Below are 27,483 nucleotides of genomic sequence, written 5' to 3'. Positions count from 1 at the left end.
CCTGTATTTTTTCCTATCCTTTCAATCTCTTCTGACCCAGGAGTCACATGATCCAAGTACCTTCCTGCTATTAGCAATAATACAATACTACTTTGTTTCGCTTGGACTAGAGCAGCAGTGGTGGGATGGTCCTGAATTGAGGACTGCCAGTTGAAAATGAGCAGCAGCGTTCAATAGAAATTGCATTGTTGCCTTTAGGAGATACAGTAAAAGGGAAGCCTTATTATAGTTCACTCTCAAGGGAATTCCTATTACTGCAGGGTTAAGATCATTTCAAAAACAAACAAAAAATCTGACCTCAAGTATTTGGCAGATAACTATTATTATATGCTGTAACTCACTGTAACTCTCCTCTATAAATTTTGTAAAATGGAGTTACTTCCATATCTGAGGTACAGGTGAGGAGTTACAAAATTTTATTACTAATAGAGATTCAGAAGGTTGTAGGTTGCAGTAGGTACTGGAAGATGAAGAAGCTTGCACAGGATAGAGTAGTGTGGAGAGCTGCATCAAACCAGTCTCAGGTCTGAAGACCACCACCACCACAACAACAACAACAACAACAACAACAGAGATACAGAAGCAGGTGGTAGGTAATGAAGGTTGACTACCCTCTGCATACAGTACTACTGTGCTGGATCTTGGCTATGATAATGCATTTGCTATGCTGTTCATAGTAATTTAGTGAACTTCGCTACGCAGACTAATGTAATATCATTTATAATTTGTTTTAATGAGATGTGTTTCTTTGTTTTTCTGTGTAAACTGCATTATGTTTCCCAGTTCTCCATTACGGTGCGATCAGCTAGCATTTACGTTAAGGAAGGACAAATGATAAAATAATGACAATCACCCCCTGACTAGCTTTTCACAGAACACTTAAAATCACATGCTGAACACTTAAATTTGTTATTTTTAGACGAATGCAAGAGTCTGTAACTGTAAAAAACAAATGAAAAATGTATCACCTTTACGGAGATTCCAGAGATCTCTATAAGTACTTCCTCAATATGTGAAGCATTATGTCTTAACACGTTTGCTGCAAAGGAGCTCTAATAACAAATATTTCTTGATGATTTCTGTGTGGTAAGGGGGCAATAGTGTATTGTTATTGCTTACAGTATTCGGGTATATATAAAATTGCAATGGTTGTCATTAAATTCCTTATTGTGACGTGACACGTTCATTAGCTGAAAACATCCTGTGAATTCTATTAGTGTGACATAACAATTACAAAAATTAATACTTACTTTACAGTAGTACAAAAGTAGATATGGAACTGGTGTCAAAGGTAAAACATCATAAATTATTAATTTGCAATATCCAGCTAAAATCATTTTACACATATTTGATCTCGTTTTTAGTAGGCCATCACCAGACGTTTCATTAAACGAATCTGAAACACAGACAATAAAAACACATCATACATGGAACATAACAACAGAAATTGCTGAGCTGTTCAGAGATACAGTCACTGACAATTGATAATAAAACTGTTACAAACACTACATAATGTACAATCAACAGCTTTTAAATGCCACAGCAAAGTGACTTGTGAAATATTATGACAGTCATTTAAAGAAATAAGTCATCCATATTCATTATGCCAAATGATTTTTAAAAAATTATGTTGTAGTTGTTCCGCAATGATCACTGTAAAATTTTTCAGAACTTCTCAGTGTGCTTATAAAGTAATTATGGTTATTTTAATTTTAGTAATTATGTTTACTGCACTTTTAGCTTGTTCTTGAATAACAAGGTATAACTTTAAGTGGTGTTTCAGTACTGCATATAAACTAATTTCAAATTTTATTTTCATCTATTTAACTTTTTGTATAAATAGGCACTTATCATTCTTTCTCAAGTATACGTGTATTCTGTATAACAAATCAGGGATTTCTACACTGTACATTTTGAGTCAAACCTCAAATAAATTACATTGGCATTTGCAATAACATAAGGGATTACAGAATAACAGATCTCTATTCTGATTGGATTTAGAATTTCAAAGCAGATGGAACTCAACATGCAGTTAAACTGTAGGTGTATATGCAACTTCAGTCTTGCCTCAAGGGGTTGTTATATCACAGTTACTATTAACAAGAAACATAAAAAAAAATCACAGAATAATGTTGGTAGATGTATGAAGCTGTTCGTGTAAGGTGTTCTGTGTTGTCAACACACAAAAGTAGCCATACACACTGTATGGTGGCTTGTGGAGTTCAGATGTAACGTACTTCAATAAAGTTAGTCTATTGGCTGACACTTGAGCAATGTTTCTTCTGCGCAAACAGCAAAAATTGCTGCCTCTAAGGAGCAGTTCTTTCCAACTTATGAATTCTTTAAGTAGAATTATCAGGGACAAAGTGTGGTATATTGTTAATGTGAAAATGTGCAGTATACAGTTGATACGGTATGGCACAAGTACAGATGTTATCTTGGCACTGCAGGTGGTACTGAAATTGCTGGCCCATGCTTCCAGCTATCATTACTATGGTCAGTGTGGACCTGTTCCTTACAGAGTTAAGAAGCTGCACTGATATTGCCCTTTTGTTCCAGTGTTGTGAATGCGGGAATGAAATGGCTTCAAAGTGAACGGAAGAGGCTGTTACAATGGTGAGACAATAGGAAGCAGTAAACAGAATAGACGAAGCAGAATTGCTGAAGAACATAGCTCCTGAACATGGTATAGAAATATAAACTATGCCACACTGGAAGATGATATTGATGTAGATGCATGGTTACCAAATAACAGCGATGCTGTTTGTGGCACGATGATCAGTGATGAAATTTGTATTGCCACCTGCTGTTCTATAGAGAATGGCTGTGATGGTGAAGTGGACAACAAAAGCAGCTTTTCAAGGTAAGAAATAATGCCTCGAGTGGAGGGAACAATGCAGCTGAAAAAAACTAAAGGTTTACCTAGAGTGTTAGCTGCAAACAACTCAAGCTGAACTGATGTTAGTGAACGCCTACGCAACTGTGGTGCTCTCAAATGCCACATAACTTTGAAACAAAAGAAACTTAGACACAATTTCAGTAAATAAACACAAGCTAGATACAGCAACTACATAGTGTAAGTGCCAAAAGAGTGTTTCTCATTAGTACCAAAATGAAAGGTTTGTAATGCTGTAGAGTATATTAGAGTTTATGCATTAATTCAAATATTTCCAGATTTTCTGGACTTTCAGTAATATGGGTTACATCCAGTTCTACCTAGTCTGGATAACAAAGGTTGTTGTGCACTTCTGTAATGTAGAGGCTTGGGTGTAGAGGCTTGGTTGTATGGCCCCTATGGTGGCAGGTGAAGCTCGCTGTGATATGCTAGGACTCAGGGAAGTTCACTTCCCTGGGTGAAGCTGCAGTGGTGTGGTAGCAGGTGTTAGACAGTGACCCATCATGAAAACATTGAATAAGTCTTTTATTCCTTAGCGTTTATGGTAGTGTCTTCAGCATTGGGGAGGTAGTAAACAGCCTCCATGATAGGCAACCATGGTTGGAGAATCATGTGGGCGTCAGCAAAAGGCCATCAGAAGCACAGCATATGGTGTCTTTTCTTGGGCACTGGCTGCTTAGAGCAAGGTGCTGCTCTCAGCACGGCAGTGGCAGAAGTTGACTCAGTGATGGCGCCATGTCACTCACAGTAGACAGACAGAAAATGGTCTGATCTGGTCCCTTTGCTCCATGCAGTGTGTACAGGAAGAGGCAGGGTCAAACCATGGCCTCCGGCATGGCTTATGACAGAGGTGTGTTCCTACACTGGGAGGTGGACAGCAACAGTATACACCAGTTCAGGGTGATGAAAAATAAGTGCTCCTACACAAGGCAATGATGGCGGGACAGCTAGATGACCCACAACAGTGCAAAGGTGCCGAGTCCACAGCACTCAGACTCAGCTCAGGAAGTGGCCTGCAGTTAATGGCGACAAAGTCTGACAGAGGCAGCTTGCTGTTCGTTTAGGACTGAGAGTGAATGTGCACCTATTCTTGCAACTAGTGGCTGATGTTGACTGTATAATTGAGCATCTAAATTAGGCAGCACCCCTGGCCTCTCAGTCATAACAGGCTGAGGATGCTGGGCATAATCATTGGGAAATCATGACATCATTTTCCCTGCATTTTCTGTCTTTTTATGTACTGGATATTTGTTCATTTCGCATGGCACCTGGTTATTGAGCTGAATTGTGATATACTCTTTGTGACATCATTCTACTGAATACACACATGAACCATGGTCTTTGCCACGCAAAACATTATACAGCACTCTTCTCCCCATCGGCAAATCTGGTCAACTGGATTGCGACTTGTTTAGATTTCTCAACAAATCTTAACAGCATGTTCCATAGTTTAACAAATATGTACAATATTCTCCAATTCTCTTTCTACTCTTATTCAGCATGAACCACATTGTTCATTGGCTGCTTAGTAAGTTGAGTACTTGTTTCTAATGTTGACCCACTGTGCTGGCAACCGATGCACTTGAAACTCGAGTGGTCCAGTGGTCTTCCACACCTACAGTAGATACAGGTTATCCAATGTAGAATCAAAACGAAAATGGTGCTGCTATACATGCTGGAGCATGTGTTCCACAGTACCTTGTACATTCTGCATAACTGTCTTAAGTTCATCCCGTGAACAGAATCAGGTTTCAATGTGTATTTTAGGTAAGCTAAGACAAAATGCTGTTCCTGCTATGTCACAGGTTGTACTATTAATAACTACCCCACTACCTCATAGTTAAAGCCTCATCATCCCTTTAATTGATTCTTTTCATTCTAGTTTATGATAACTAACTTGGGTTTGAATATGAAATAGATCCAATCCTTTCAAAGTAAGAGCACTAGGATATCTCTTTGGCATCCTCTGCATCTGCTTTCCCCAAAATCAACTGTGCCTTGCAAGTCTTTGTATCGGTGTGGACTATCTAAGACAGGCAGACTGCTGACCAGCTCTTTCTGTTACTCCTATGTTACGATAGGCCCAACTTCAAAATTAATTACAATAAAACAACATTCATTTCACATATACTGACAAAGTAGCATTAGCAATATTCTCCACAAAAATACAATGACAAAATCTAGCTGCTGACATTGATTCTCATCAATCCGCAAAATCACCTGAAAAAAATACATGTACCATAAATTCTACAAATCTCTTAATAAAAAAATCACTTAAGGCGCACATGATCAAGCCTGGTGGTAATGCCACCTGGGTAAAAGGAATCCATATCAATCTCCCTTCTCTCTTAAAAAGACTCATACAGTTACACTAACATACTCTCATATTACTTACACAACACATTCCATACCATGCCTATTGCTACAAAATATTTCAAAGTGAAAACATACATCTCCCTATATTAACAAAAACAGAACAATTAGAATACTATACAAACACAATAAAACCTACTACAATACTCACGATGGATTCTTTAACTCTTATATAATTAATCACATACAACGAATATCCTCAAGTTACACGTCAGCCCAATTACTTATTTGTGTGACCTCAGTGCATGTGCAATCTTAGATGCAGCCTGCATGCGAGTTTCTGTATCCTTTCTCCCACTTTCTTCCAACTAATGTAGATGGTACTTGTGGAAAGGCATCTGGGGCACCCTTAAAATACCGAATGTGTCCTGCAAGGACAATGGTTGCAACTTAAAAGACTACTGGAGACCATTTCCACAATTTAGTATAACCCTGATATTCTGCGCTACACTCTGACAGTCTACCACTATAGTGTCCCATGGTGTATAACAGTCTAAATGTAGTGGTTACCCACTGACATCTGGCTCAATGGACCCAAGATGTACATCTTAATCATTTAGAATAACCAGTCCTCAGGTCTATTATGGAAAACTATCACGCTGACCCAAGTTGTCTAGCATCCATAATATTTGGTGTTGGGTATGGATCCTTAACCAATCTAAAGTTTAAGTAACGGTCATCACAACAGAAACCTAGTTCAGTGGAAGGGAGAACTAACATTTGCTTCAGTCAATAATACTTTCAGTGTAAAACTGGCTGATAAAACAACAACAAACTTAATCTTTTGATCAATGCCTCCTAAGTATCTTGGGGGTGTGTAAAACTGGCATATGAGAAGATATGTCAAGGGGTATCAGAAGATTCTGAACATAGCAATGTTGAATGCAACTGCTACCTACCATACACTGAACCTAGCATCTAAGAGTCCATGAGTTCTGATTCAGTTTGATCTTGTTGACTATACCAGCAAGGCAGGATCAAGGACAGCATAAAAACCACTAAGGTTCTATGGTAGAAGTTTGTGACATTTTCCAGTGAAAATAACAAAGCCTAAGAAGAAAACAGCACACTCTAGAATATGCAAGATTTGTTATGCTCATAGACAAGGCAGACAATTATGTTTTAAATGTAGCAAACATAAAGATGCCTTTCCAGTGGAAAAATGCTTCACAATGTACCACACACAAATGAATTATACCTCAACATGGTAAACACAGACACTAGAAATAAAGTTTTGGCATACGCATTAACCCTTTGAGCTTGTTTTCACCATTCTGATTGAAACTGGAAATTCAGAAGTACATGGTATTTACCCATGTTTTGAAGCAAGTGCTGAAATTTGCAAATCTTAGTATCTGACGAAACTTTCATTTTTTGCTTCAGTTCACTAGGTACGTCATCCACAATCAACACAGCATAGTCACTGCCGATCATCGCAATTTTGCTGTATAAGTACATCTGGCTTAAATTTACCAGAAACTGCAATTTGATTACTTCTGTACTTGACAGCAAGTCTTGTACTTTCTGACAGTCTTGTGAATGCTATTTCGAGATTTTCTGACGTAGAGAATGGATAAGACTTAACGATTTTTCTTCTTTAGGGCCAGCAGCATAAAATATGTCTGATAACGACATGATTATTACAGCAGATACACCAAATAGCTGCTTATTATAAGTAAACTTTATTTACAAGAGATTGTTTTAGCATTACCGCCATTTTCAAGTGCGTCTAGACTGATGTGACGTCCATATTCTGCTGTTAGTGGATAGTCTTAGAACTGTCACTGTTTTAATAAGATGGTAAATGATGTCAATATGGTGAAAATAAAATGTTAGTTATGATGTGACAGTAGTTTGACAGTTCCACTCATACAAAGCATCATTTACCAAATTATTAAAACGGTTACAGTTATAAGACAGTCCACTAACGACATAATATGGACGCCACTTCAATCTAGACCTACTTGAAAGTGGCAAAAATGCCGAAACAGTCTGTTGTAAATAAAGATTACTTATTATAAGCAGCTATTTGGTGCATCTACTCTAATAAGATCTTGATAAACATGAATTGACTCATCTGTAGTTTTCATTTGTTCATCACCATCAGCATTTGAAGCTTTTGAAAAAGCCTCATTGTAGCAAATTGGGCAACATTTTTGACATTTTGTAACTTTGCTGCTCCTGTACTCGCGTTTTTGCAAGAACGCAAACAGGATGTTGAACATTACCAACTGTTTTGGATGCATCTTAAGCCTCGTAGATTTCCTTTAATCCATGAACTCCCGATGATTATTTGGTGTTTTAAGCAATTATTAAATAATTGTACACAACCCTGTCATGTGAACTTTTCATTTTATTCACATTTATTGATGCTAAACACAGCCACAATAATCAGTTTTACTTGTAACGAATTAGATAAATTTAACAACGCATCAGTGAGTTACGTAGATGATGAATGGTGTAAGAATAATTCAGAACACTAATACCTAGTAATTGCTCAACCATGATTGACTTTGACATTGTGCACGGCACCTGTATAAAGATGCACACAGTGCAGGAAGTAAAAAATGGTAAAATATTGAGTACTTATATCTTTAATAACAATGTAAAAGACGAGAAAAAAGGTAATACATACACACTTTAGGCACGTAATTTGAAAGGTACTTATTTTAAAATTCGAACGTATTAGAATACAATAATTTTGAACAGGAATAACTTTTTAAATAAAATGTTGTTGGAAAAGTATGATGTTTGTCAGAAAGTGGAGAATAAGGGCTTTCAAATCAGTGCAAAACAAATAATTATTAGCAGGGTCGAATCCTGAAGAGCAGATGGTTTTAGTGAATCACAAATTAAGAACATTTCATCAAAGGAAATGTATTCTCAGAAACTATGTATACTGCTACCATTAGGGTTGGAAAACTATACACTGCAAACAAAGTTTAGCAAGATAATCATGAATAAAAATTTAACAATTTCAACTATTCAAAATTTTATATATATATATATGTTGTTGTTGTCTTCAGTCCTGAGACTGGTTTGATACAGCTCTCCATGCTACTCTATCCTGTGCAAGCTTCTTCATCTCCCAGTACCTACTGCAACCTACATCCTTCTGAATCTGCTTAGTGTACTCATCTCTCGGTCTCCCTCTACGATTTTTACCCTCCACACTGCCCTCCAATGCTAAATTTGTGATCCCTTGATGCCTCAAAACATGTCCTACCAACCGATCCCTTCTTCTAGTCAAGTTGTGCCACAAACTTCTCTTCTCACCAATCCTATTCAATACCTCCTCATTAGTTACGTGATCTATCCACCTTATCTTCAGTATTCTTCTGTAGCACCACATTTCGAAAGCTTCTATTCTCTTCTTGTCCAAACTACTTATCGTCCATGTTTCACTTCCATACATGGCTACACTCCAAACAAATATTTTCAGAAATGACTTCCTGACACTTAAATCTATATTCGATGTTAACAAATTTCTCTTCTTCAGAAACGCTTTCCTTGCCATTGCCAGTCTACATTTTATATCCTCTCTACTTCGACCATCATCAGTTATTTTACTTCCTAAATAGCAAAACTCCTTTACTACTTTAAGTGTCTCATTTCCTAATCTAATTCCCTCAGCAACACCCGATTTAATTTGACTACATTCCATTATCCTCGTTTTGCTTTTGTTGATGTTCATCTTATATCCTCCTTTCAAGACACTGTCCATTCCGTTCAACTGCTCTTCCAAGTCCTTTGCCGTCTCTGACAGAATTACAATGTCATCGGCGAACCTCAAAGTTTTTACTTCGTCTCCATGAATTTTAATACCTACTCCAAATTTTTCTTTTGTTTCCTTTACTGCTTGCTCAATATACAGATTGAATAACATCGGGGAGAGGCTACAACCCTGTCTCACTCCTTTCCCAACCACTGCTTCCCTTTCATGCCCCTCGACTCTTATGACTGCCATCTGGTTTCTGTACAAATTGTAAATAGCCTTTCGCTCCCTGTATTTTACCCCTGCCACCTTTAGAATTTGAAAAAGAGTATTCCAGTCAACATTGTCAAAAGCTTTCTCTAAGTCTACAAATGCTAGAAACGTAGGTTTGCCTTTTCTTAATCTTTCTTCTAAGATAAGTCGTAAGGTCAGTATTGCCTCACGTGTTCCAACATTTCGTCGGAATCCAAACTGATCCTCCCCAAGGTCCGCATCTACCAGTTTTTCCATTCGTCTGTAAAGAATTCGCGTTAGTATTTTGCAGCTGTGACTTATTAAACTGATAGTTCGGTAATTTTCACATCTGTCAGCACCTGCTTTCTTTGGGATTGGAATTATTATATTCTTCTTGAAGTCTGAGGGTATTTGGCCTGTCTCATACATCTTGCTCACCAGCTGGTAGAGTTTTGTCATGACTGGCTCTCCCAAGGCCGTCAGTAGTTCTCATGGAATGTTGTCTACTCCGGGGGCCTTGTTCCGACTCAGGTCTTTCAGTGCTCTGTCAAACTCTTCACGCAATATCGTATCACCCATTTCGTCTTCATCTACATCCTCTTCCATTTCCATAATATTGTCCTCAAGTACATCACCCTTGTATAAACCTTCTATATACTCCTTCCACCTTTCTGCCTTCCCTTCTTTGCTTAGAACTGGGTTGCCATCTGAGCTCTTGATATTCATACACGTGGTTCTCTTTTCTCCAAAGGTCTCTTTAATTTTCCTGTAGGCAGTATCTATCTTACCCCTAGTGAGATAAGCCTCTACATCCTTACATTTATCCTCTAGCCATCCCTGTTTAGCCATTTTGCACTTCCTCTCGATCTCATTTTTGAGACGTTTGTATTCCTTTTTGCCTGCTTCATTTACTGCATTTTTATATTTTCTCCTTTCATCAATTAAATTCAATATTTCTTCTGTTACCCAAGAATTTCTAGCAGCCCTCGTCTTTTTACCTACTTTATCCTCTGCTGCCTTCACTACTTCATCCCTCAGAGCTACCCATTCTTCTTCTACTGTATTTCTTTCCCCTATTCCTGTCAATTGTTCCCTTATGCTCTCCCTGAAACTCTGTACAACCTCTGGTTCTTTCAGTTTATCCAGGTCCCATCTCCTTAATTTCCCACATTTTTGCAGTTTCTTCAGTTTTAATCTACAGGTCATAACCAATAGATTGCGGTCAGAGTCCACATCTGCCCCTGGAAATGTCTTACAACTTAAAACCTGGTTCCTAAATCTCTGTCTTACCATTATATAATCTATCTGATACCTTTTAGTATCTCCAGGGTTCTTCCACGTATACAACCTTCTTTCATGATTCTTAAACCAAGTGTTAGCTATGATTAAGTTGTGCTCTGTGCAAAATTCTACTAGGCGGCTTCCTCTTTCATTTCTTAGCCCCAATCCATATTCACCTACTATGTTTCCTTCTCTCCCTTTTCCTACACTCGAATTCCAGTCACCCATTACTATTAAATTTTCGTCTCCCTTCACTATCTGAATAATTTCTTTTATTTCATCGTACATTTCTTCAATTTCTTCGTCATCTGCAGAGCTAGTTGGCATATAAACTTGTACTACTGTAGTAGGTGTGGGCTTCGTATATATCTTGGCCACAATAATGCGTTCACTATGCTGTTTGTAGTAGCTTACCCGCATTCCTATTTTCCTATTCATTATTAAACCTACTCCTGCATTACCCCTATTTGATTTTGTGTTTATAACCCTGTATTCACCTGACCAGAAGTCTTGTTCCTCCTGCCACCGAACTTCACTAATTCCCACTATATCTAACTTTAACCTATCCATTTCCCTTTTTAAATTTTCTAACCTACCTGCCCGATTAAGGGATCTGACATTCCACGCTCCGATCCGTAGAACGCCAGTTTTCTTTCTCCTGATAACGACATCCTCCTGAGTAGTCCCCGCCCGGAGATCCGAATGGGGGACTATTTTACCTCCGGAATATTTTACCCAAGAGGATGCCATCATCATTTAATCATACAGTAAAGCTGCATGTCCTCGGGAAAAATTACGGCTGTAGTTTCCCCTTGCTTTCAGCCGTTCGCAGTACCAGCACAGCAACGCCGTTTTGGTTAATGTTGCAAGGCCAGATCAGTCAATCATCCAGACTGTTGCCCCTGCAACTACTGAAAAGGCTGCTGCCCCTCTTCAGGAACCACATGTTTGTCTGGCCTCTCAACAGATACCCCTCCGTTGTGGTTGCACCTACGGTACGGCCATCTGTATCGCTGAGGCACGCAAGCCTCCCCACCAACGGCAAGGTCCATGGTTTATGGGGGGATAAATATATCCGCACGTCTGTGTATGTGCGGATGGATATGTGTGTGTGTGTGCGAGTGTACACCTGTCCTTTTTTTCCCCTAAGGGAAGTCTTTCCGCTCCCGGGATTGGAATGATTCCTTACCCTCTCCCTTAAAACCCACATCCTTTCGTCTTTCCCTCTCCTTCCCTCATTCCTGAAGAAGCAACCGTCGGTTGCGAAAGCTAGAAATTCTGTGTGTGCGTTTTATTTTTATATATATATATAGGACTTACCAAGCGGGAAAGCGCCGGCAGACAGGCACATGAACAAAACACACACACAGAATTACGAGCTTTCGCAACTGGCAGTTGCTTCGTCAGGAAGGAAGGAAGGAGAGGGAAAAATGAAAGGATGTGCGTTTTAAGGGAGAGGGTAAGGAGTCATTCCAATCCCGGGAGCGAAAAGACTTCTCTATCCATACAAAATTCAAACGCGGCAACCCCTCAGCGCCGCTACCATTGCTGCACGAGAGACATTCGCTAACAATATAGTGCACAGGATTGATGACGGCGATATGCATGTGGGCAGCATTTGATTTACTGACGAAGCTTATTTTTACCTGGACGGCTTTGTCAATAAACAGAAGTGGCGCATATGGGGAACCGAAAAGCCCCATGTTGCAGTTCCATCGTCCCTGCATCCTCAAAAAATACTGGTCTGGGCCGCCATTTCTTCCAAAGGAATCATTGGTCCATTTTTCAGATCCGAAACGATTACTGCATCACGCTATCTGGACATTCTTCGTGAATTTGTGGCGGTACAAACTGCCTTAGACGACACTGCGAACACCTCGTGGTTTCTGTGGGGACACTTGAAAGACCAGGTGTACCGCCAGAATCCAGAAACAATTGAACAGCTGAAGCAGTACATCTCATCTGCATGTGAAGCCATTCCGCCAGACACGTTGTCAAAGGTTTCGGGTAATTTCATTCAGAGACTATGCCATATTATTGCTACGCATGGTGGATATGTGGAAAATATCGTACTATAGAGTTTCCCAGACCGCAGCGCCATCTGTTGTTGACAATTGTAACTACTGTAATTTCGAAAGTTTGTCTGCCTGAAAATGTACTGTTGTCCCAAGCACATTGCAACAAACGGTGTATTTCTTTCGCTGCTCGTTTAATTTGTAATGCCGTTTCAAATATACCAGTCATTTTTGAAACACCCTATATATATATATATATATATAACAAAGATTCCAAGACTTACCAAGTGGGAAAGCGCCGACAGACAGGCACAATAAAATAACACACAAACACACACATAAAATTTCTAGCTTTCGCAACCAACGGTTGCTTCTTCAGGAAAGAGGGAAGGAGAGGGAAAGACGAACTGATGTGGGTTTTAAGGGCAGAGGGTAAGGAGTCATTCCAATCCCGGGAGCGAAAAGACTTACCTTAGGGGGAAAAAAGGATAGGTATATACTCGAGCGTGCGCGCGCGCACACACACACACACACACACACACACACACACACACACACACACACACACACACACACACACATCCATCCATACATATACAGACACAAGCAGACATGGCTCAGAAATATGTCTGCTTGTGTCTGTGTATGTGCGGATGGATATGTGTGTGTGTGCGAGTGTACACCTTTCCTTTTTTCCCCATAAGGTAAGTCTTTCCGCTCCCGGGATTGGAATGATTCCTTACCCTCTCCCTTAAAACCCACATCCTTTCGTCTTTCCCTCTCCTTCCCTCATTCCTGAAGAAGCAACCGTCGGTTGCGAAAGCTAGAAATTCTGTGTGTGCGTTTTATTTATTTTTTATTTATTTATTGTGCCTGTCTACCGGCGCTTTCCCACTTGGTAAGTCTTGGAATCTTTGTTTTTAATATATAATTGTGGGAAGTGGAGCTATTCCACATTGCTACATTTCAGATGGTAGCAAGGCTTCAGGATTCAGGACAGAAGCATATTGTTGAATATTTAAGATCATAACCAGAGAGTAGTTTCAGCCGGTTTTTGTTGACGAGTATGGAGTTTGTTTAGTGACTTGAGTCCTTTGCTACAATTGCTAAAAGTGGGATACCGGTTTATCTCAATTATCTAAAAAATCAATTATTTAATGTGGTAATTAATATCAAACATTTGAAACCACCTGCACTACACAAATTTATTCAAATTAAGACACCCTTGTGCTATAACAAAACCTTGCCTACCATAAACTTCTTGCATTTTTCAAGTAATACACATAAAATATCATCCACAAACCACAAGCAGTCACCCTGATGATATCTGTCTTTAATATAATTGAAATATTGGTAGGTTTATTAGGTGTGACATCCTCACATACCCAGAAGAATATTATTGGGAAAAGCATTTTTATTTCAGGTTTGCAACTAACTTGGCAACAAATTGCTCAGTGTTTCTTTGGACTTGAAAGTGATTAATTACTCAATTATAATTCAAAAAGAAGAACAGGCTAACACTCATCTAATTACAAATGTACTTTCAAGTACTGGGCGCATCCGCACTTTGTCATTTCCACACAAACATAAACAAAACCTTTTTTGGCATAAAATCACCTCTTTCTAATGAAACAAAAATAAAGAATGTAGGAAATGACAATATTTGGCAATATGACATTAGAGTAAGGACACACTTGATAAAAAATTCTTATAGCATGTCTAAATTTTAATTATGACTAGAATACCCATAAATGACTGCTGTAATTCAGTAGAATCAATAACAAGTAACTTCTCTGCAGCAATTGTAATGTGGTCTCAGTGTAGTGTACTTTGCTCATTCAGAAATCATTTAAGCACAAAGGGGGAAAAAAGAGAAGAAGAAAGGCTGAAAATTTGTTGTGATTGACTTTTCCCCAGGTTTGATCTCATTTATCACGAAAACAATGAATAACTTTGTCTTGAAATTTTAAGACTGAGAAGAGCACAAAATCTTGTGCATCTAATACAAGAGTGGCACTTACATCACTATTAGCTGCAACATTAAATAGTCTCAAAATTGCAACAGAACTCTCACGAAATTTAGAAAGACTTCTAAAACCTTAAATTTGTTCGTATCTGGAGCTTAAATTTTGTACAATTAAATTCTATTCAATGGGGTACATTTGTACAAAATTACATTAACACTGGAGATTGTTAGATGGAGACGATTCCTAAAATTGGTCCACTTCAAATAATCCAACCAGCAATAGAGACAATATTAAGAATTGAGGGTAGCAATTACATCTCATACGAGAGATTTTCTAGCTGTCTGCTGCTGTTGCCATAACAAGTCAACAGACATTTATATTCACTTCATACTGTCTCACAGAGATTTAATTTCTCATAATACAAATAAAAGAAAAGGGAAGTATTTGACGCTTCTTTCTAAAATTTCTGATTTTACTCAGTATTATAACAAGTTCTAAAAAGTACTTATGCTACCATTCTAAATGCACTACAAACTGAGTTTTTAATGACTTCAGCATCATAAGCATGAGTAGTAAATGACCATTTGTATTTTCATAACTTGTAGTCTGCCTATTATAGGCCAACGTACATCATTATGACATCAAGGACAAGTCAGACATGTTTGCTTAAGCTACCAGAGATAGTGCGTATACATGTAATGGCAGAATAATTGTAGTGCTACTGATCCAACTTGAATATAATCGAGACAACATCTTTCACTGCAGCCTTTCAACATAAAATGCCAACTTCCATACATCACTAACAGCACAGTCCAGATAAAAGTTAAAAATAAAGCAAGGGAACATGTATGCATACCCTCGTCTGCCAACAATCTCTCCTGAATAAGACGGTTGATGTCAGACTGGAGTTGACTGTCAGGTGCACAAGTAAGTACAGCAAATCCATGAGCCCTTGTAGCTTTTTCCCCAAATGCATGTAGGAAATCACACAGAATTAAAAAAATCTGCAAGGAAGAAAGATGAAAAATGCAACAAACAAAATAAAATTGTGTCGACAAACAAATGCAAATGACCAAAAAATGAAGCAACAATAATTTGAACAGTGCAAATTCACATAATGTCTCATATTCTTGTTATTTATAATGTTAAAATACTGTTTTTTGATAAATGACATAAACAATTCATAACTGGAAGAAATACTATTGAAAATAATATCTATTATCAGAACGAAATTTTCACTCTGCAGCAGAGTGTGTGCTGATATGAAACTTCCTGGCAGATTAAAACTATGTGCTGGACCGAGTCTTGGTCTGCCACACAGTTTTAACCTGCCAGGAAGTTTCATATCTAATATGTCTGTAACAGTTCACTAGTTATTTGGCTAAAAACTTAACAATTTACAAAGCTTTAAGAAAAACAATATTCTCACTTTAGACTTAATTTTCCTTCCGCCTATATACATTATGGTAATTAATCACCAGAAACACACAAAACTACTGTAATGACCCAGCCTATTTCATGTTGCTATGTTTCAGGATGGGCGAGAGGAATGGTGAAGGACTCATGTCAGCTAAGCACAATTGTGTGTACTCATTGTCCCCACAACGTGCATTGGGGTGCGATAGCCGATGCTGGACGTCCTGATGCCAAGCAGCAATACACTAGTCACTCCCCAGAGGCAGACAGGAATGGTTCCTTTGAAAGGGCATGGCCGATTTCCTTCTCCATCCTTCCCACACCCGAGCTTGTGCTCCATCTCTAATGACCTCATTGTAGACGGGACATTAAACGCTAATCTCCTCCTCCGTCTCCAGAGGCAGACAGGACTGTGGCCGATGATGTCTAGGTGGCCGCGACTTTGCCAGCCAGATCATAGAAAGCTTGTAGTCCATCGGCTGAGGTCACTCAGAGGGTGGAGATTGGCTGGGCCCAGCTCCCGGCATCAATGAAACATCTCCAAGTCCTGCACCAGCCATGCCACAGGTATGGTGCACCTCATGCCAAATCTTGATGAGTTAATCAGCAGCAGGGGGTCAGCTGATCATCATCACTAAGAGTAGTTCATGGTTTCTGTGGAACTCAATAGCTGTCATTCTCTCTGGTTCAGGATGCAGACAGAATGGTGGCATGGCTGAATGCTTTGAGCCCCAACTCGATTATTTATATCCTTATAGCTAAGCTTCTCACATAATCCTACTGGAGGAGGATGAGTGAGTTTGCTTCCTATTACTTGTCCTGTTATCTTTTCCTAGCTTGCTCTACTCCAAGCAGGGGCTGCTAGGAAAGACATAATTTGCAATATTTGAGTTTCTTGGCAGAACCAAGTGCCCGATTTACAGAATATTACTCCACCCTTGGTCACAGTGTGTTAGCTATTCCATGTGCACGACCATTGATTGGTGTCACAAACCTGTGTATGCTGGAAGTGTTTTGTCATAATGCCAACAATACTGTCCAGTGACTTACCTGCCTAGCACAGCGAATTTACAATTCACATGCCAAAATTTTCCAGCACTAAGTACAGTTGTTCAGAAAATATGTAAATATATGTGACATTTAACAGAATAGCAGGATGCAAAAAACTGGTTGCAATAAGCTTTTGAAGACATCCATTCATCCCTATAGCATATTCTGTGCAAGGATTCATAAAGTTTAGAAGAAATGTGTGTGTGTGTGTGTGTGTGTGTGTGTGTGTGTGTGCGCTGAGTCAGCATAAGCTAGCAAACTAGACTGTGGGAAAATACTACCAGAAAGTCTGCTATGTCCTCAAAAAGTTGTTGGCAGCACAGCTGTTATCAGTCCATAGGGCAATCCAAAGTAGATATCCAGTAGACAGCAGCCATGTTCCAGAAGTGTATCATGGAAAGGACACGAAGAATTTTGGGTGAGGTGGTCCCAGCCATGGCTTATTGGTTTATAAAGGCAATATGCCCCCAGATGGTGGGACTTGGATCCATCATAAGAGCTTTCTATCATCAGTTCCAGTGCCCCTCTGTTTCTTTGGTTTAATTGTATTGATAGAATCTGAAGCAGAATCATCATTACTCTCAGGGCAATATACAAGAAAGACAGTGAATACAGTACCAAGAAACCTGTAATTCCAATCTTGTAAACCAGGGGTGCCACATACCCATGGCAAAGTATGGTGTTATTCCCTTGTTTCTATTAACAGAGGTACACATTTCTCCCCCGGGCCAATCGTAATATTCTAAATGTCTTAGAAGTTGTGTATATAGTGCAAAGTGGGATTACCTCGAGAAGTGTTTACTCTTGGGCAGATATAACAGTGAAATAAACATTAGGAGAACAGTTAAATCTACAAAATTATTTTCTTAGTCCCTCTCTGTCTGTCAAATTCACTGTCAACTCACCCTGACCCAATCTTGGAACATCAGTATGTCCACTTATGGCTGTTTCCCGAATCTACTTGTTTGCTTGGAGAAAAGTGCATAACATTCTTTTCTATTCTGTTTTGTCCTTAATTATTTGTGACTACATACTTTACAACTAATGATACAAAATCACTGGCAATATTTATGTTTTAAAACTATTTACTGTAAAGATCTCAGCTGCAAATTGTCACAAATGATAACTAGTTTTGATCACTTACTGTCTTCTTCAGACTGTTGTGTAAGTTGGTGAATCAATGTGGCAGTGCTGAAAGCAGGGAGGTTCCAATGCATTGAAGCACAGTTGTGTTTCTGAGATCTCTGATTGTATACTATTAGTTTCCATTTTTCTTTTTCCTGAATGAAATCTGTGCCTGCAATATGTGTTTTTAACCTAAGTTGTGAACATAAACATTAAAATTAATAAAGCAAATTAATATTCTGCAAGGGGTTTTTCACGTGCACTATCTGCAGTAGATAAATATAAATTACAATGGTGATCCCGGTTTTACGAACATGGTAGAAACTGTATGGACATGAAGTGGACCCTTGGGTGGCAAGAATTTACAGACAATTACAAGACAGCAGGAAAGAGGAAACAGTGAGATACAAGCTGCCGCGGTAGAAATTTCATCCTTGCAGAGGATCAGATACAGGTTTGATCTCACGAATGCCATCTGTTTAATGCTGTTTTGGTCCCAGAACCCAAGCTCTCGTGGTCGTGTGGTAGCGTTCTCGCTTCCCACGCCCGGGTTCGATTCCCGGCGGGGTCAGGGATTTTCTCTGCCTCATGATGGCTGGGTGTTATGTCATGTCCTTAGGTTAGTTAGGTTTAAGTAGTTCTAAGTTCTAGGGGACTGATGACCATAGATGTTAAGTCCCATGGTACTCAGAGCCATTTTAACCATTTGAACCATAAACCCAAGCACCTGGTTCCCGCAAGTGGAAGCAAATTTTTTCTACAGTGGAATAACATTGTTCACCTACATGGTCAGCCAACCTGACCAAACTTCGCATTTACAGCCAAAGGTGATATTGTTGCTCCACCAACTTCTGACTTACGAATATCTGAAATTAGAATTGATACGACATATTTATAGATAAACGGAACAACAAATTATACAGTTACTGTATCATGAAGAGATGAGGGCAAAATCCTTCCATAATACCTCTGTCATTTAAGAAGCCTTGCATCTGACAGATTAATACTGGACTCATTGCTTTGGGTTTTGTGGACAGGCCACTTGGTAGTACCAGTGCAAACCATCATAAATTAACAAATGGAACTGAGCTGCAGAGGTTGCTGATTGAGCACAGGGAATGCTCTCACTTTCCCTAACAACTCACCACTGTACAACTACCCAAAGTCATTGAAACTGCTTATCATTTGTGATAATTTGCAACTAAGACTATTACAATATATACTATTTAAAAATAATAGTTCTGGCACCTCTTATGACAGTATGGCCATCAATTACTTATTTATTTACCTCTCTCTGACTACCGACTTATCTGTTGCACCATAAATATTTTATTTGTTATATAAAATAAAGATGCGACTATACTTAATGCAAGAGGCTCATGGAAGCAGGTCAGATACAGGCTGTCCAGGTGTTTACACCAGGAGCAACCTGCTGATCCAATAACATCAGTCTCCTTGGTATCAAACCAATTACTACATATTCTGCCCAGTAAGGAGATCAGAGTCATAATATCACTGATGCAGTGGAAAGGCTGAGCCACTATGGTACAAGTAAACTCACTGCCACACAGCTCATCCATGGCTTTGTTGTCAATTACATGGTGGGAATTGATGCCTTGGCAAAAAGTAATGAGCCACACAATATAAGTACTGCTCATTTTTAGACAGATGCATGCAGCCTGGCAAACACCAGCTTCAAGTACAAATCTACACTGTTCTTCAAGTTGACTTGAGTCAACAAGCCCCCACTAACAGGCTAGGTCCCTACTAGCCATAGGCCTACTATCTGCATTAAGTGATGCTGCTGACTTAGCACCTTCCAATATGTGAGCCACCAGAGGCCTTATTTCCAGTCACTGCCAGCCTCCTAAACTGGTGGGCTATGGTTCCAGCCATGGGACTTGCAGGTGCTCATACGCCTTCACCTGTGTGGGCAAACCCAATTGCTGTCTCTCTCCACTTGTGTGAGTTGGTATTGCTGCGGAGAGCTATCTCCTTCACGAAGGTTGGCGGCATGATTCTGTGTGTTCTGGTGTGCCTCGACCCAAGTCGCATGGCTGCGTCTGCTCTGTGTGAATGCAAACCTAGGCCAACACATGCACCTCACATCAGCACCCTTGTCAAGTCACTGGCACAATCATTTCACCAGGTGTGCAACACACAAGTGACAACAGGCTGCCCACCAACTTGTTGGCCATGTACACCTTACACCTTGGGGGCATTGGCCCCTATGAGCACCATCACAACTGTTAAAGATTGCTGAGTAATAAAATGGATGTTTAACGAAGTGTTTTTCATGATGATATGTGAGACAACCACCAGTAATCCACCTGCCACGCCACTGCAACCCCATCCACTAGGGTGGTGAACTAGTGAGTTCCTGACCACTGACAATCCAGTTCCACCACTCACTGCATAGGTGATCCACTCCTGACTTCCACACATCTCACTACTGCCAATAAAAAACATGGAAAACACATTATACGATTCTGCACATTGCATGATAAATCTCAAGAAACAAACAGTAAAGTACTTCATATCTCACCTCATCTTTTACCGATACTTTAACATCCACTTTATCTGTTGTCAAAATAGTTCTTAGAACCTGAAAATATGTTTGTACATCTTCTGCTAAACATCTGACACTTTCTTCTGTATCCTCATGTTGATCCTTTAGTTTCTTGAGCCGCCACATCAACTCGAAAAAGCATATCTTCGCAAGCAGAACCAACACCTTCAAATCAGATACATAAAATTATCTCCTAACATAATAATCAAGCTAAAAAATAAAGATACAACAAATATGAGAAACAATACAATTTTAAACAAAAAAGAAAGAAATAAATAATAATACCAATGTCAGGTAAACACTGTGTGATTTTTGCAACGTCATTTTTAAGTGAGAAAAGCAAAGAAAAGCTCCATGTTCTGGCCCAGATAGGCCAATCAGTTCCAAATGACAAAGTATCGTCCTGTGCAAAGAGGGTCATTTGGATCCGGTGTGGCAGGACACAAGGTCGGCATGCCAATCTCCCAGTTGTTGTGGGCTTTCTTGACCTTGCAACCTCTATTTCTCAGTCAAGAAGTTCCTCAACTGGCCTCATGAGGCTGAGTGCGCCCTGTTCCATTACTCCCATTAAGGAAAAATCCCTGGATCTATTATTCAGTACCTTCATATGAAACCTTGTTTTCTTATTAAAACTGAATTTCAAAATTTAAATTTTCACAATATTACAGACAGAACAGGGTTTGTTTTCCAGCTGCAAAAATAGAAACAATTGTAACAAAACTAAAATGCAACAAATTTTTAAAGGCAACTTAAAATTCAAGCTTCCATTATTCTTAAATGCCCTTCTTCACGAGAAAGATAAGCCTATTATGCAACAGAAATGGGACAGGGAACAATCCAAGTTGGATATCAACAGACAGGGAAGGATAAATTGGAGAGTTTGCCATCATGTCCAGAATTTGGAAGCACCTGTGTTGGTTGAAGGTACCCACACCCTACTATTATTTCCATATTATTTTGAATGAGGGCATACCTGGTGTTGCTGATAACACTGAAATACCTGACAGAGCAAATGTGTGAACTCTCACATCACCAGCATGGGTCCTGGACGTGGGAGAGAGTTTATTGGCATCACAGGATATAATAGGAACATAACAACAATTAGCTGGATTATAATCAACGATATTGGTCGAGAGGGTATTATCTTAGTAAAACATATTTAAAGAGTAAAGGAAGGAACAACAATTTTAAAGTGAACTTTTAGTCTCCAGAAATTCTGTATAATAGCTTAAATGCCATAGTATATTGGCCATAGGCCCATCACATATGCTGCCTGTATGATGTCTTCGCTTTTGGGGTATACCTACCTGTGGACGACAGGAATCTCATCTCTGGAGACTATTTACTAATATCAAAAGAGCATTGCATGTTATGGATGCAATACTGTATACAAACAGTGTGCTGATACAATGTCTATTACAGGCACTGCCAGAGGGCACAAATCACCCTTCCAAGCAGTGTGTGCATCAGGAAACCAGTAGTGTTATTCCTGAGGAAACAATTCCATCCACAGATCATGTGTCACTGATTTCCACCAGCTGGATACTTCAGGCCGAGCACAGCCTCCAACAGCAGCATTCAAATCCCCACTCAGTTCCAGGCCAGCAGCTGACTACATGAGCAGCTCACCAATCAGAACTCTCTGACATCAGCGCCAACAGTTGCTCTACATGCAGTGTGTACATTTTTTGCACTTCTCTGGGCTTAAATAACAAGTGTATGGTCACTGCCAATGACTAAACAATATAAAGTGAGACAGTTCGTCACTGGTGCACCCGTCTGTGGTGAGACTGTGTCAAAAGAGATGGTTCATCACAGCCCCAATGCCTTTGCAGGCTCTTGTGCCACTTCCTCATTTCATCCACTGCACTTTAACTGCCAACCTGCAGCTGTGCCTGATGTGTCTCTGTCTATTGCAGCCATGGTCAGCTTTTCTCCTTAGGTTGGCACTGCGTAGACATCTGTTTGCGATGATTTTCACGTCCACACACTCCAGGGGTCAACAGCTGTCGTTGTCCTTCCCATCCACTCTGCCCTCTCCCATCCACCACACTCGAAGCTGCCATCCTACTTCACACTTTTGCCATGAAGATGCAACCATGGCTGACCTTTCTCACAAGAGTGGCACATCTCAGGATGCTTCAGCCAGCTCTTTCAGTGCCTCACCATTCTCATTGCACTGTTCCTCACCCGCTGATCCCTTCAAGCCAAGGGCCCAACACTCCTTACGTCCTCCTGTGCCTTCGCCATAAGGCTGCAACTATGGCTGCCCACCCTTGGAGCATGGGGCTCCACATCTTCCAGCACTCACGTCCCTGTTTACATTGCCTTCTGCTATGCAAGATACTGTGTCTACAACGTAGATGCCACGGCTTACTCTTTGCACACAGTATCATGACGTGACTGCTCCCAGTAGCTGCCCTTTCCCAGCTATGTCCAACGCTTTTCTGCGTCATCACCTTGGTGGTGCAACAATAACTGGCCTCCCTTCCCAGGGTAACAGTACACTTCCACTGTTGCTGAGCATGCAGTCTGCAGTTCCAGTGTCATCCTGCTGCTCAATTACAGGCGAAACTGATGCTGCCCGTCCATGGGCAAGCCTGATGACGTGCATTGGCACTTCTAGTCAATGCAGTCATCATCAACATCCTTCTCTGCTTCCATGTAACATACGTACTTCTCTGTGGTGCACATCCTTTTCGAGCTCTTATGCACCCTGCAGAGACGATCCTTCCGCTGATCCTGGCCACCCTCTGGCCAGCTTCCTTCCATGCTTTTATGCACCCCGTGGTGATGACCCTTCCAGTGTCTTGGGCCACTCTCTGGGCAGTTTTTTTTCCATTCTCCTACGCACACCATGGTGACGAGCTTCCTGCCGCCCATTGATCTCCCACTGCCTATTTGCTCCTGTGCTCCAATATACGCTGTTCTGAAGTCCTTTCCACTACCCCAGGCCATTCTTTGGCCTACATTGTTCCAATGCTCCTTTTCCCATTCCTTCTGCTGTGCCCTCGCTCCAATTCAGCCAGCTCTGTCTGGTGCCTTGGTGCATCTCATTTCCAGCGATGACTTATCTGCCTCTCTGGTCTCTCCAACCACTGGATTCCATCCTATATTCATGACCTCTTCACAAGCTCCTTTGAAGCCCCAATGTTCTCCCCACACGCTCTGTCCACACTTCTGTGCCCCCTGCCCCCCTCCTCTACACTCTCACAGCCAGCAACCACTGTCTACAGGATTGTCAGCACCAACACCAAGTCTCTCCACTCAACAGGTTGTCACTGCCAGCCAACACTGTGTCTCTCATCAGCACTGCCACACTCCTAGTGTCACACTGGTCAAGCCCAGTCTCCCAGTGTATCCAGCACCACCACAGCTGTCGCCACTCTGTGGCCACCAGCAGCCACTTCACAATCTCAGGCCATGGGGTCTCAGGATCGGGTGGCAGCTGCTTGGGAGTCTCCATCTTGTTGGACTTCTCATGTTGTCTGGAGAAGCTGTGACACCATATTTGCAGCCTTTGTTAAGCTGGCTTTGCCAACTTCTCAAGGGGGTGGGGGGTATTGCATATCGGCTCTAGGCCGACTGCATATGCTGCCAGTATGAGGTCTTCACCCAGCAGGTTTGCTTTCCTGTGGCCCATAGGCATCTACTTTCCAGAGACTATTTACAAATACAGGGTGTATACGCGGACAAGGAAAAAAATTTTCCTGAACTCCTGATTAAAAATACTTATTCCCAAGTAAAAATACACTTTTTCCAGGTTAAGTGGCAGTAGACTTTCCTCAGAACTGTAGAACTTATCAATGCTTTGAATGGTGAAGGTTTTATATGCCAGAGTAGAACTACCCAACACATCCCCCCCCCTTAAAGTAGTTTGGAACGATCATTGATGCGCATCATGTTTTTGTATTATGAAAGTATAAATTCGAATTCCATCGAACACAGCATGCTACTTTCCGAAGCATCGAAATTGAGACCACAATGTGCTTTTGTAAGCCAATCATAGCTCATGTCATATGATCTCGCCAGTAGATATTCAGAGAATTAGACACGTGATGCAGTTAGCCAATAGCCACAACACTGTTAAGTACTGTGAATACAAAAACAGGAAAAGCTAATGGTTTAAATTAATATAAATAGTGTAGCTACAGAAAAAGCAAAGCTTTCACATATAATACTGGTCCTTTTTTTTACATGTGTTACACTTTAAGATACATCACACAAATATGCCAGGAAAATTTTAAAACTGACATAAATGTCTGGTCAATTCTTCTAAGTGGCTGATCCTTAAATTGATAAGTTTCAAATGAGAGTCAAACGCTCTGTGATTTAAGAAATTCATCACACATTCTCACACCTGACATAATCCACCTTGCGTAAAAGGAAATTTATCTTTGAAAGTAATGCTTTTCAAACAATCGTTCGCAACACTTTCCCCCAACCTGTTAGAAACAGGTTCGTTTTACCAGTTGCCAGAGAGAACCAGAGAACAGTTGTTACTGCTTGTATGCAACTACAATGATGTAGGAAGCCCGTATGTTCAAACATATATAGCATTAAGACATCTTACACTACTTATAAAAGAAACAGGACATTAGAATGCTCCAAAGGTACTGAAATTTCATAAACCACACTAAAATGCATAAATTGGCTAAAAGTGCACATTCCTATGTCTATATTCGTAATGAAGTAGGCTCCAATATGATATTAAACTTTTCATTGTGGTTTCTGGGGTGCAAATTTACTTGAAGTACCAGTGCTGTATTATTTCATTGATTCTTTATTATGGCATAAAGCCACAAGATCCAGAAGATGAAAACATATACTTGAAATTCAGTGAACAGTTGAAACTAGTCAGTACTGTGGAAGGAAACACTTCATTTCAAGTAAACTGACTGCCTCTGCGGAAAAGATAAATAAAAGCCAAATTTCTTCAGCAAACTGACAAAAAGACTGCAACTGCCAAAAACATGGAAATCAAATAAAATCAGAAAACTGAAGCCAATAACATATTTCAGCCTTCTGTAATTATGCAGTTTAATTCACTTGATAGCTCTCGGCCACAGAAATCTGTTTTGTTTTCACTTAACGTGAGAGCTGTAAACGAAGAGGAGACACTACGCAACAGCAGTGCTGTGGCGACACTGCACTCTATTGGCCATCACGATCCATTTGTTCCAGCAGGTATTCAACCTCTGTGTGGCCGGATACCAGATCCCTCCACTCCGAAACTGGTGCATATGGACAGAAATGCCCTCGACGGTGGCACAGAAGGTGAAACGAAGATAAGGGCAAAGGTGCTGTTGGACCTACTGTAGGCCGTATGCAGAAAGTGCAGTAGGTAGTGACCATCAGAACATTGTTGGAGATGGGCATTCCAGGGGGAACCACTGATCCACAGGGGGCCACAGGAGAGGGCTGGGGTGAAACATTATATCGCAGTAGGTTGTGGCACACTGGCACCAGAAGGTGATGGAAGAGGAAGAGGAGAGGATACTTGGGTCTGAGGCTTAAGCTGGTCATGGCAACAGCACTCGTGTCCTTTCTGTGTTTGGACCAACGCAACTCGTTGCCCATGGGAGTTGCTGGTGACCAAACCGCAGCATTCCCGTAGGATTGTACCCACACCACCAGGCCAGAGGTGCTCAAAACAAAACAAGGGCTGCAATAGTGGCAGCCTTCTTCATCTGTTGCTTAAATGTCCGGGCCAGATGTTCAGTTCCACCAATGGAGGAATGGTTGAAAGGAGAGCTACAAATGTATTTAATGCTTTGCAGCACAGAAGTCCTCAAAGGCAGAGGCTTTGAATTGTAAGCCATTATCAGAGACCAATGTGTGAGGCAACCCTGCGATGGCCAAAACTTGGGCTAGGAAAGTAAGGGTGGCCTCGATCATGGTGGATGCCATGTGGACAACACAGCGGTACTTCGAATAAGCATCTGCAATGAGCAACCACATAGAACCTAAGAATGGGCCTGCAAAATCGAGATGTATGCGGTCCCATGGGAGGTGAGGAGTAGGCCAGGGGGCAAAGAATTAAGGGGGCGCCGCCTGGTGGCGGGCATGTGCTGCACATCTGTGGACCATCTTTTCAGTGTTCCCATTGACCCCAGGCCAGTACACATGGAGGCATGCCAGCGTCTTCATGTGCAACATGCCCCAATGATCGCGATGTAGCAAAATCAATATTCAACAATGCAATTCTGCCAGAATAACTACTCAACATTCATCCATCCCGGATGATATCCACAACCAAGAGGGGATGAGAATGTTGTCTACAAGGACGGAGCTCTGTCGTTAAATGATGAGTGAGATAATGGGATTACATAGTGTAGGATCTGTTGCAGGCTGGAGTCTTGGCATGTTGCACCGGCAATACGCTTGACCATGAGCATTGATGCTTGCCTTGAAATCCCCACAAAAGTGAAGAGACCAATTCAGTTTCTGGATGATGACTATAGGCGTGGGCCATGCGCTAGATTTGCAGGTTCAGCAACCCCAGCTGCCTGCAGCTGATCGAGTTCCTACTTCACAGTTAGGCACAAGACCACCACAATCAACCTGGGACGGTAAAAACCAGCTGTGGCATCTGGACAAAGGATGATGTGTGCCTGAAACCCTGAAACACACTGCAAATCTGGTTGAAAGATAGACAAAAACCCCATGCAGAGGTCTTCCAGTTCCTGGAAAGTGGTTGCAGTGGAAACCACCTGACTTCATTTTCGATGAAAATCCAAACCCCGTGAATGGATCGAGACCAAAAATGTTGGTAGCTCACAGATTGTTAATGACAAAGAGCATCAAAAGCTGGGTAACGTATTTGTAAGTCGCTGCAATCG

General features: G+C 40.7%; 1 protein-coding gene across 1 annotated transcript in view; it reads right to left on the bottom strand.

The window, feature by feature from the left end:
- The window catches only part of LOC126278687 (cohesin subunit SA-2-like), a 381,965-nt gene that overhangs the window by 121,902 nt on the left and 232,580 nt on the right, over positions 1-27,483 (bottom strand). Inside the window, exons 13-15 of the mRNA XM_049978948.1 lie at positions 20,618-20,806; positions 15,338-15,485; positions 1,251-1,396 (exon numbers count right to left, since the gene is read on the bottom strand). Coding sequence (XP_049834905.1) covers positions 1,251-1,396; positions 15,338-15,485; positions 20,618-20,806 — 483 coding nt within the window. The remainder of the gene's footprint in view (positions 1-1,250; positions 1,397-15,337; positions 15,486-20,617; positions 20,807-27,483) is intronic.

This window comes from Schistocerca gregaria, chromosome 6 (genome assembly GCF_023897955.1).
Source record: "Schistocerca gregaria isolate iqSchGreg1 chromosome 6, iqSchGreg1.2, whole genome shotgun sequence".
NCBI lineage: Eukaryota > Metazoa > Arthropoda > Insecta > Orthoptera > Acrididae > Schistocerca > Schistocerca gregaria.
The sequence above is the reverse complement of the archived record's forward strand: the minus strand, read 5'-3'. Positions and strand labels throughout refer to the sequence as shown.